Raw genomic sequence first — 12,269 nt, 5'->3', positions numbered from 1 at the left:
CCAGGCCTACTTACATGATCAATCATAAAAAAGTAATTTGAAAGACACCAAATGTTGCTTCTCCAGTTTTATCAATCCATAAGCTAAAGTGACTATTAACCACCTCAACTGCAGAGCAACAAAACTGTTTTAAGACACAAAGATCTTATTCAAATAATATGTATCAATCCATACACTATATACAAAATATCTTCCCTGGTTTCAGTGTTATTGTTAAAATAAAAGGTCTTGCACATAGACACCTGTGTTTTAGCATTGTCCTTCCAAACATAAGGTAAATCATAAGGAATCTGATAGAGCTGGGTTTCTATTCACCAAAGCCTACATTCCTTGTGGCAAACGCCACACAGTAAGTTTTGGAAAATCTACATGTAAACCTTAAGCAGGCTGAGGATGTGCAAAGGAAGTTTCAAGAATGACAATGTACACACAGTTAGCAACTGCTGTTGCTCTTTTTCTGACAATACTTGAGGATGCAGGACACAATCTAGGTCCAAGTTATGAGAGCTGTCTCCCAAAGAAAACATAAAAATGTTCAGAGAAGTTACCACCATTCTGTTTCCCCTCCTTCTTTTATCTCACTGTTTCCAAATACTGTATTTAGTCCTCCTGACAGAAGTAGAAGCTTCACCTGTGGTGATAAAGTGCCCACTAGGCCTACTTCCCTTTGAAATCAGGAACAAGACAGATCCAACTGACAGACTCCAGAAGTTAGCGGTAAAAATTATTAATCAGATTAAAACAATTCAGCCCAGCTGCAGGGAGCCAGAGCAAAAGAAAGGGACAGATCTCAGAAACTCACGCTTAATAGGAGGTGACGAAGTAGCAGAACCTTTAAAAGACTCACCACCATCCTCCAGAGACCACTGGCCTAGTTTTTAAAAATCTACAAATATTCCTGGTGACCTAGCCACTGTCAGGAGCAGGGAAAGGGTTGACTTGTTAGTCCACAGGGAATGTGACATTACCTACATGAACACACAGCTAGAAAAAGGCAAATCTGTAAGAGAGCCCTCTCTGTGCCCAAATCTCAAATCACTCATCAGCATGTTTAATTAATCAATTTATAAGAATCTCTAAATAAAGACCAATACTCACCGGAAAGTTTTGACAAGATTTTTTAGCTCTGTGTAAATATCACCTGAAGCAATCTGAAGAGGGCCTAAAACTGCAGATAATCTAGAAGGCAAAAGACACCAGTCAATATACATTTTCCTCTCTTCCTCATTTCTTCTCAAGCAGGACTTTCACCAAAGCTTATCAAAGTTAGTAAAAAGAAAAAGAGATTGACTCTTGTGCAGCAGGTCAGGCCCGCAGTTTTCATTTCAGCTTCCTCTGTGTGGTGTTTGGGCCAACACCTTCACTTCACAGACGCTTCTTTTTAAAAATAAGAAGCTCTATTTCAGTGTGAACGTGAAGATTTATATATAGTTCTACATACATACTCTCACTAACTTCAAGTTTCAGTTCTGCAAAAATATTCTTACAATTATGAGGATTAGAACTACAGGCCTTAGACATTTTTTGAAGGTTTACATTTACTTCACTCAAAAGTAACAATACAAAAGGAAGCTACATATCTAAATGAGGTATTCACAGAAAATACACGTACTAACCTCAGACTCACATAGATACAACAGAAATATCACTCCACTGTGAGGTGGATAGTTGAAATCAAGATGATAGTTATCAGAAAATTTCAAAAGAGAGAAAAAGACAGGTTTCCTCCTTTCTTATCTCTGCATAAAATCTGATAGACCACAAAAACTACACATACTGTTTAACTAGGTGTCAGTATTCCCATACGATAGAAGTAACATCCTTTGTTTTTTGCATTTAGGATTAAACTTTTGCCTCTAATTACTTGTTTAATAGTTAATATTCTCTTGCATTTGAATATCCAGTTATTTGCATTTATTCGCACATAACACATAGTGCATCAGTATTACCGGAAGAATCAAGATTTCTGTTCTGGACATCACTGCATGTTTTACAAAAACTGAATACAAGACTCTTATGATGCTGGGCATATGCACCGTTTTATCACAATAAAAATTATCTCTTCAGTGTGACAGGACAACTGCATCACCTCAGGAAACTTAAAACCATCGACACTTACAGACAAGACACTTGGGGGATATTTTGATTCCATGTTTGTGGCCTATTCACACATGTTGCAAGTAGAGAAAAACAGAAATAATTTTCTTTTTATTTTGGCAGGGGCGGGGGGGCATGGGGGAGATTGGGGGGGGTTGATCGTGAGGTGTTTTGGTTAAAAAGAAAAAGCTTATGCAAAAGCTAGTTTGGCTAGGTAACATAAGCTATGATGCTAGAACAGTAAATACCCCTAACAAAACACAACAGAATCGTGATCTTCTAATACTCATTTATCTACATTGCCTTGACAACAAGACTATTTCCAAGGTCCTCTCAACTTTGACGATTTAATAATTCTAATAGCTACAACAGAAATGCCTTAATCTCTTTTCTGGGACTCCAAGGTCCTTTTATGAATGTGAAGAAGGTGTAATGGTTGGAAAATTTTATGATTAAATCCTGAGGGCCTTAATGGTTGTAGCTAGGGGCACAGTGATATCAGCCATCCAAACATGCATTAGAAACTCTCTTAGTAAAACCTTTGCTTAAAGGATTACAAAGATTTGTTTACAAGTAACAGTATGCTTAATGTACAAGACAAATATTTGCACTCATCTCAATCAGCTTGAAGTTTTTCAATTTAAACTCGAGCAGTTGGTACATGCAGACTGTGCAAACTGACACCTGCAACTGTACTACAGCTGATTGTTGCAGAAATAAGTAAGCCCTTTAGGGCAATAATGGGCTTAAAGTTATTACTAGGGCCACCTAGAAAAAGCCAGGCCCATCCTTGGACAGAGTGCTTGTTACTTAAAGTAATGGTGAATGAGCACCAACTCCAGACTGACATTCACCAAAGAAAAGGATACTTACGCTTTTCTCAGTTTTTCCAGGACGATTCGCTTCCTAATCTGCATTTGTGCATTTGAATCAACAAGTGGGAAGGTGAAATCTTCCTCTTGATCATCCTGTATTACACAAAAAACTTTAACAGCTATAACCTAGTGTTTAAATAAAGTCAGTACATCAAAATCGTCACTTGTCACAGATTATCAATAAATATTTAAACATTAAATAACTCTTATCTCTTAACAGAAAAAATACCCTCAAACGAAATTTTTAATGGGCAGATGCTTGCATAATCTGCTGCAACATACACTATACAGCTAACATAATTTTCTCCTTCCCTGTGTGAGACACTTATGCATTTAGGATAGCAGGAACAAAGTAATAATTCTTCAAAGGCCTATTCAGGCTTTATACAGCCTCCACACTATTTCACTGGACACTTACTTTGTCTTTGCTTGGATGCTCCCCTGCTTGTGCATGTGTCACTGCCTCTTCAGCCAAGATGCACTTTCCTTTATAGAATTCTCTTACTCGGAGTTCTAGGAACTCTGTTTCTTCTTTTAACTTTTCATAACTAGGCACAGGCTTAACTATTCCACCCGAGCCTGTGAAAGGTAAAGAGTAATTCAAGCTGTTTTCAGACTCCCCTACAGCAACAGTGTTGAGATCATCAGCTGTATCTAAGTCATCCTCATCAAGTTCTTCAGTCTCCTGGTTGGCAGATGCAATGCATGCCGATGAGCACGAGGAAGTATAATTTGAGCCATAGAGAAATTTTAAAGTTTCCTCAGTTCTCCATTCCATAAGTGTTTGCCTAAGCACTTCTAGTAAACTGCCTTTGGAATTAACTGGAGGCCTCAGTTCAGGTTTTTTATATTCTGTTGAATTAGCTAGTGTTCTTTTAAGATGTTCTGCCCCTCTTTTGCTCACACCTAGAAAAACTATCTGTGATCCACATGTATTTTCACAGATTTCTGAAGCACTCGATTTCTCTAGAGCAGTACTGTTGGAAGGTGGTGCAGCCACTTCATTATTAACAGAGCAAGCATGTATTTCTTCCTGAGGGTCTAATTTACAATGAGAGAGCTGTTCAGTGGCTTCTACTACATCTGCATCTTCAGTTTTAGGGCAGACTTTCTGAGCATGCTTCTTTTTGAGGATGCTTTTCCCATGCAATGGCTGTGCAAAGTTGGCTGAACTTGACTGACTTCCTGGTAGGACAGAAGAAACAAATTCTTGTTCAGTATCAGTACTGCTGTCACTGGCTGTGTCATGAGAACCAGATTCACATGGATCTGAAGATATCCTAGGATTTTCAATGTCAGATGCTTTAATTACTTCATCACGTAGTTTCACCTCTTCTCCAGACTGTCCACTAAAACAGAAAACACAAGCCATCAGTCAAATAAGAAATGGGTGTTACTTGCAATAGCTTTTCATTCTCATGTAAGAATGATAAACAAAGCTTTTTCCCCCTTTAGTAGACATGTAATTCTTTGCTTCAAAAATCATACCTGCTCTTCTGAAAGTCTTACTGACCTCCAAGAGTTTTACTGTTCTACAATCAAGATGACAAGTATAGGGACTATTTAGAGAAGCAAGTTCTCAGCTGATTATTGGCAGTTAGAAAAGAACAGTAAACAGGTTATTATTAAAGACAGCAGAACAATATCAGACTTATCACAAATAGTGCAATTTTAAAATGAAGACAGGCATTTTAACATACGTAGGAGTATAATACCCTTAAATCAGGAGGGCAGCTGAGCTCTTTCAGCATATGTAAGTTTGCCACCTAATGGCAACGCGTTGCAAAAGAAAACAAACAGAAAGTTGCACAATATACAGCAAGGTACAGTGAGATGACAGAGTAGTGTGATTTCATTTTGGCTGATGTAGACCTTTTAGATTAAGAAGTACAGAAGCTTTCATCACATATAATTGGCACAATTTTCTTTATAAAGAATAGATGGCATAAAATATTCAAAGTACAAACAGTGTATTTGTTTCAGATTTCAACAGCCTCAATTAAGACACACAATCCAAGAGCAGCTGTACACTAAATCATACAGATCAAATATGCTGGGTTAGAATCACAAAGGAAAAAAACCTTTGCACAGGTTCAAATAAGGTCTTTTCTGTTACACAGGAAATCACAGATTCTCCTTTCATCTACTATGATGCTAGAATTTCTAACTATAGGTACATATAACAAAAAAAAAATTAAAAAATTGTTCGGTGTACCTCCGTCCCTCCTTCAGCAGCTCTATGTCTGGTGGTCTGCAAAACGAAGACACAGAATGAGTATTTTCCTGCTAAATCAATTTTCATGTAATACACATAAATACAAAAATAGTTGAGTTTGGAAAAGACATCTGAGATCTTCTAGTCCACCAACCTCTGTTCAAAGCAAGGCTAGCAGGTGCGGATTTGTGCACACGTGCTCAGAGTGTGACTCGTGCCTGCAGTACAACACTGTTACAGAGAACAGCATTTAACACAATCACCAAGTCACACAAATGTTTGTCAGAAAGGACCTCTGGATGACTCTAGTCTGACCTCCTGCTTGTAAAGCAACTGTTACCAGCACTAGGTTAGGTCAGCCAGAAATTCATGAAGTTTAAATATCGAAAACCTCCAAAGATGGAGATTTCAAAATGTTGCTGAGTATCCTCATGTTGTTTCCTATCCCATGTTTCATTCCATGTTAACCTTAGTAGAATTTTTTCGCAATGTCCAACCTGAACCATCCATGCAATTATTTGTGATCATCAACCAAGAATAATTTGGCTCTGTAATCTTTCTAACTTCTTTCAACTAGTTGTACACTGCTTTCAGATCACCCTTAGGTCTCCTCTTCAACAAAGTGAACATGCCAAGATCCTCATAGATCATAAAGTTCCTATAGTAAAGACAATCCTGGGCTAGTTATAGGAAAATGTTCCAATTAATGCAAAAATATGATTATTCAGGATATTTTTACTTATTTTAAATTTTACTTCATTAACAATTAGGCTATCAAGTAATACTTTTTAAAAGAAAATTGTGTTCAAAGTTTCCAGAAGCTCTAAAAACATTACTAAACAAATTCTGATGAGATTCTTTCTGAATCTCTACTTGCAGTTAATCTACTTTAATTCAGTTATGAGGTAGCATCACAATGCCATTCTTCTTACCCAATACCAAATGTTAAAAATCTTATCTGTCCTATGATTGGAAGAAAACCTTTTAAGCAGGCACTAAATGCAAGTCAATGCACTAACACCTTTCAGTATGTAAAAGACCCCCCAGGTTTAAACAGATGAAGGCTGCACCTCTCATCAATAAACTGAGTTTGGAAACTAAAGGTGATAACATACAATGATTTAAATTATGAACTCCATATAACTCTTCAGAATTGTAAGTAGAGGTTGTAGTCTTTTCTATCAAAGGAATTTCAGATATTCTAACGTGTAAACATGCATCAGTGTGTGCACACATCTATGGTGGTGCAAACAGGTGTAGCTGGCCAAGAACTACCTGGAAGTTTATTTATTTTTTGAAAGTAACACCTCCCCACCACCACCCAGAATAAATAATTAACTATGTCAGGCACACCAGAACTATACACTTTTGATGTTAAGAATAAAGGGAGAGTTTAGAAATACTTTTTTTAAAGACAGCAAAGCAATACCCCAAAAGTACTGCTAAACTTAAACACTTAATGAAGAGTCTAGTTTTACCTACTAGAATGCCCCAGATCTGATCAGGCTGCTCTAAAGGTCTTCTCTCATTGATCAGATATTTCATATGACATATATACTTTGGCTACTTTCTTTTGTTAAAATCCAGGAGACTATGAAAAATAGTGTATTGGAGAACGAAAACAGAATAAATGTACTGAACATTCTCTATGCAAGTCTTTATTGTTCAACAGTGACACCCATTGGCCCCACTGATTATTTACAAGCCTGCATCTCCTAAGCTAGGAACATGGACTGGATTACACTGTTCATGAACATCTATTGCAGGAATAACATGAAATGGGAAATATGAAACTTAGATTGGATCAGCAACCTCTTCATGTTATAGCCTGCTTTCATAAGCAAGCATTCACACTCTGAGCTTAAGACTGATGCCAAGTGCTGTGCTAAAATTAGAAAATCTCTTGTAACAGGATAAGATTGATTCTGTATATTATATGTTTTGTAAAAATTCAATTCTAGTAAGTACATGTTAAAGTTAACAGGAGTTAACTATTATTTATGACTAGTCTGCCCTCTAAACATGGTCATGTCTACTAAGTAGATGTGAGTAGTACTGAACCATGTAATTACTGTAATCCATATATAGCAACAACACTTTTAAAACAAACACCATGCTAAGCTAATATGTTAACATCAGTTACCTCTGCTTCAGCCAAATTATTCTGATGCACAACACCTACTTAATTACCACTGCAGCTCGCACAGAGAAATAATATTCTCAAAAGGTGCAATGAACATATAAGATTATACTTACTTTTCTTCTTCTCTCATCCATACTGGACTTTTGGAAATTTGAGCTTCAAAATATTTAGATGCTCTATAGCAAAAGTTGCTGCAAAAGCACTGGCAATGAGAGAAAGCAAGAATAAAACATGACTAAGGCCAAATTTAATGCATAGAAAGATACAAAAGTAATTGCTTTTAACGCCTGTAAGATTAAGTACCAATACATGTTTCTTTTCAAGCCTACGGCTAGGTTTTTAGTTCACCTGAGAAACCCAACCTATCAAATAGATCTATCCCATTCCCCACAAGCCACATTTAGCTGCTTCTTTCTTCCCCATTTTTCTGCTTTCTGCACTTTTATTACATACTGAGAAGCAAACTAGTATAGGATTCTATATTACAATAATTTTAAAAAAACCCAATGAACCGAACTGCTCAAAGAGCAACTGAAAACCCAGTGTGATGTTCATACAGTTTGAAAGACATAAAGTAAAATTCAGGTGTTTAATAATGAAAACTTTGGTTAGCAACAGAATCTGGTATTTTGCAATACATGGAACAACACCTAAAAATCTGCAGCATCTTTGAAAAATTGATTTGCACACTTGCATCACAAGGGAAGAAGACAAAGCATCTCACTTCTTGTTGGAGTCTTGCCTGGTTGCTTGAGAAAGCAATTCCTAAAATTGTGTGTATCACAGTTTTAACCAGAGGAAAGGAAAGCATACTAGTGACACTGAAGAAATTTGTTCTGTAACTGGAAACATTTATCTTACAATTTAGTGTCTAAGCATCTTTAGGTGATTGTGTATCCTGTGAACTGGCAAAGATGACTTTTATGCAACCACATGTGTGAACATGCTTCCAGAAAGAAACATTTTGTGAAGAGTTAAGTTTTATGTTGAAAAGACCTCAAAAAAGAAGCCTAAAGGCTCCCCAAACAAGAACACTAAGGTATGTATAAGATGTAACTTGTACTACACTACTGCAAACTTCAGTGATTTGACCCTACTAAAGCTCACTGGTTACACCGATCAAAATAAAGAACACTTCTTCACAAATGTCTTCAACAGATCAGCTGTATCACATTCAAACTGCAATCCAAGTAAAACTCTCCATCTTATGTTTAAACTTAGAAAACACATGTATTTTGTCTTACCAAAGACATCATCTAGAAACTAAAATGCACAAAAAATTTCATATTCTGTTTGTGAAAATTGTTTTCACAAGAACTAAACTTATTTGCCTCTGAATCAAGCCATCATATGAATGGTGTTACAAAAAGCATTTCTTATGTTGCCACCATTAAACACATTCTAGAAACAGACTTGTTACCATACCTTTCTTTCAGTGATATCATAAACTCTGTTGGTTTTTGTTGAAATTCTGTACTTCTGCTTTGGCACCTAAAACAATACGCTTTCATCAGTCAGACTGTCAGTTCCATCGTGACTACAGAGAAAAACTTCATTCTTAATTCACATAGTTGAATACGTGCAATATATTCTATTTAACTGAATTGCACACAACCAAATTTTCTTTCCATTCTTCTGGTGCTGCACCTTCTCAGATGTAAGCATGGCAATTTATCTTTAATCATATACATCTCACTAATCTGTAAAACACGTCTCCATATCTACAAGAAAATCAGTGCTGAACATAAAACAATGGAACTGCCGTGGCAGAAACTTTACTCACATGCAAGTGCTGAGCAATTACAGACAAGTCCTTCCTTAATCCATATTTATTTATATGCATGTGAGATGTACTGTCAGACCCCCACTACTACCCAGACAGACCCAGAGAGGAACTTACATAAAATGAAACAGTTTTAAAATTAACATCTGTGCAAATATATGAAGTTCAAGACAGTAAACTGCTTTGTACTTGAGCAGATTTTTTCAGACAATCACATGTAGCACTGGAATTACATCACAGGTTATCTAACCAACTTCTGAGCTCTGCTTAAGCTCTGACATATCATACCTAAAGAGGAGTGACTTTGATCTTTATGCAGTTGACATACATTTTCACAGTGGATGTATATGCATTCACGTAATAATATCCCTGCATTGTATTATTTTTTCACTTCAATCCTTCTCATGGACATCTGTTGCTACACTGACAAAAGAAGAAGATTTCAAAGCTTTTTCATTCACAAAGGAAGGCCATGAAGCCACAACTCACTCACCTTTATCACTATCAAAGCAGACACATGAATTGTGATTCTCATCTGATTCTGTCACACAGCAACTGCTGTCTACTGATTAAATTTTACCTTTCACTTCAGAAGGATTATACTGAAATGGAATGATATAATGCCTGGCCCATTACTTGACAGTAATCTGTGTTTAATATTCTAAGTTTAAAGTTAAAAAGAAAATGCAAAAGAATAAAAACTGTGAAAAGATTCCTTTGATAACAGTATTACTGAAAAACAACTTACATTTTCCAGTTTATTCTGGCATAGAGGATAACCACACAGTTTGATGATAGACCGTTCATCAACAACATCTTTATAGTGAGATGGAGTAATACATTTTCCCTAAAATGACAAGAAAATAGTTCAACAACAAATACTGGAAAACCTGACACTTTTTGTACTCAAAACATCTCTTAAGCACATAAATATTTTAAATTTATAACAGTTATCACGTTTAACAAACAACATTGAGAATCAACACAGCAAAAAAAATAAAAGGGTAAACAGAGAAGGAATTTCTTTTTACATATACAAGACCTTCATAATTTTGCCTCTAGTGTGGCACCTATTGCCATAATTTTCCTCTATTTACATGTTTTGTACACCTATTTACCAGCCTACTTACAACCTTAGCAAGAGTAATCATCATACCATTCCAGCAAAACTGTGCTGCCAGATAACTGTAGTGCATTACAGAGACTTTGTCTAAACTCACAGATGGCATGATGCAGACCTAAATTTTTATACTTCATCTATCAGTCCAGAACAACAGAGGTATAAACAAAGGCTGGGATAATAGAGTGAGGATTCATTAATGTATGCACTCCTGCAAAATATGGCATATTTTCACTGCAGAGCCCTTAAATATAAGGAAATAGTTATCAGAGCTGGTACAAGAAGGAATCAATGGTTTGTCTATTTTCAACTGCAGCAAATTGTTCCAAAACTTTAAAAAAAAATACTACACTAAGATACAAAACAGTATAAAAACTTGCAACATCTACACAATTTAGAAGGAATTCTTCAGTAATGTCCTCTTCCAGGAGCTGTTCAACAATAGACAATGCTTTTTTCTCAAATTCAATCTTCTTTCTCAGTGCAGCCTCCAGAGCTGCTTTCCTGTAACAGAACAGACACTGAATGATACAGAGGGCTGATTTCCATAAACAGTTTTCCAATCAGATTTTCATCTTGTTTTCTGAAATACAGTTGCTTACATTTTTCTGCATCACACAATGTTAGCCAAGAAAACAGTAAGTAACTGGACTAGTAATTCTGTTTTAATTATAAAGGGTTATATATTTTATATTGGTTTGTTTTATTTGCTGGAGAAAAGTATTGGCTCTTACTGTATTGCAAGACACTCCCCAAATTTTCTTGCAAGAGGGAAACCCAGAAGTGGCTGGACAAAAAGCCTGGGACAATTTATGAAGTGTTGTCAGGAAAAAAAGAACTGGGTAAGACATGAAGAACGGGAAAAAAAAAGGACTAGGACATGACTGAGTGTGAGGTTACAAAGTAAAGGAAGGAATAAACCAAACAAATGCCACTTCCTGAGTGTTTTTTGATGTGAGTAAGTATAAATGGCAGGTATGCAAAGAAGACAGCAAAAAGCAAGCACTACAGATTAAGGAAATATAATTGTGGAGGTTAGATTACAAACTTTTGTTTTATTACACAATAATCAGATGCGCATGCTGTTACAAGTTACACAGCATCACTCCAAACATGTCTGCATGATGTTGATGCTGGTGAATTCCTGAAGTTAGTCATGTTACTCTGAGAAAACAAAGCCTCTGCGATGTGGAGAATGAAATTTCAAAGTGAGGCAAAACAACACAAATGTCACATATTGTTCCTCAGAAATTATACCTTTGAGCAGCATCTTCATTTTTCAGGGCAGCTGAATGCTTATTTCCTAGAAATCAAGTATACAAATGTAGAAATATAGAAATTAGTGTACTTTCTTAACAGCAGAAAATACTGGAACCTGAAAAATACTAAACCCTGTCAACTGCAAGCAGAATCAAGAGAATTGTTCAGTAACTTGCTTTTGATGGCTGTGATTTCAGTAAGCTGGTATTCAGCAACCAATTATACACTTTTTAAAGTGTGGAAACAGACAGGCCTAACTCTTCTCATACTCTCATTCCTCACGTTCTGTATACACAAAAAACGAAGGGAAAAATAATTCTGACAATAACTTTGTGCCAGCCAGACCCCCCAGGCTCTGCAGCCCCCCTTTATTCCTGCCCCCCAGTGCTGTCTCCACAGCTGCCCCGCCGCAGGGTTCTGCTCGGGGCCAGGTAAAGCGCCGGCCCCTCACACACAGCCGCTACTGCCGCCCTGACCCAGCCACCGGCACGGGTGCCCCGGGCAGCTGCTCCCTGAAGACAAGGGCAGCAGGGAGAGAAGATACCGGTTTGTTATCCTAGGAAGGACGCAGCGCTCTGGGCAGCCGCACGACCGCCGTCACAGGCCGGGCTCGGCGCTCAGAGCGAGCCGGCGCGGGCTGACCCCTCACAGCCTGAGCTGAGCCTCGCCCAGCCCGCCGCCCAGCACGGCCCCGCGCCCGGCCCACAGAGCCCACCAGGGCCGGCCCACCGCTCCCCCCGGCATAGCGGTTGGGCGAGTCCGCCGCCGTGCCGGTC

At 37.5% G+C, this 12,269-nt stretch overlaps 1 protein-coding gene across 1 annotated transcript in view; it reads right to left on the bottom strand.

The window, feature by feature from the left end:
* RPAP2 (RNA polymerase II associated protein 2) overlaps positions 1–12,269 on the bottom strand; it is a 37,183-nt gene that overhangs the window by 24,704 nt on the left and 210 nt on the right. The window contains exons 2-10 of the mRNA XM_085068062.1: positions 11,491–11,536; positions 10,623–10,737; positions 9,862–9,960; positions 8,756–8,821; positions 7,444–7,532; positions 5,188–5,223; positions 3,391–4,321; positions 2,971–3,065; positions 1,099–1,179 (exon numbers count right to left, since the gene is read on the bottom strand). Of these exons, the coding sequence (XP_084924188.1) occupies positions 1,099–1,179; positions 2,971–3,065; positions 3,391–4,321; positions 5,188–5,223; positions 7,444–7,532; positions 8,756–8,821; positions 9,862–9,960; positions 10,623–10,737; positions 11,491–11,536 (1,558 nt within the window). The remainder of the gene's footprint in view (positions 1–1,098; positions 1,180–2,970; positions 3,066–3,390; positions 4,322–5,187; positions 5,224–7,443; positions 7,533–8,755; positions 8,822–9,861; positions 9,961–10,622; positions 10,738–11,490; positions 11,537–12,269) is intronic.

The sequence above is a fragment of the Lichenostomus cassidix genome, chromosome 8 (genome assembly GCF_008360975.1).
Source record: "Lichenostomus cassidix isolate B80296 chromosome 8, HeHo_3.0, whole genome shotgun sequence".
Taxonomy (NCBI): Eukaryota; Metazoa; Chordata; class Aves; order Passeriformes; family Meliphagidae; genus Lichenostomus; species Lichenostomus cassidix.
The sequence above is the reverse complement of the archived record's forward strand: the minus strand, read 5'-3'. Positions and strand labels throughout refer to the sequence as shown.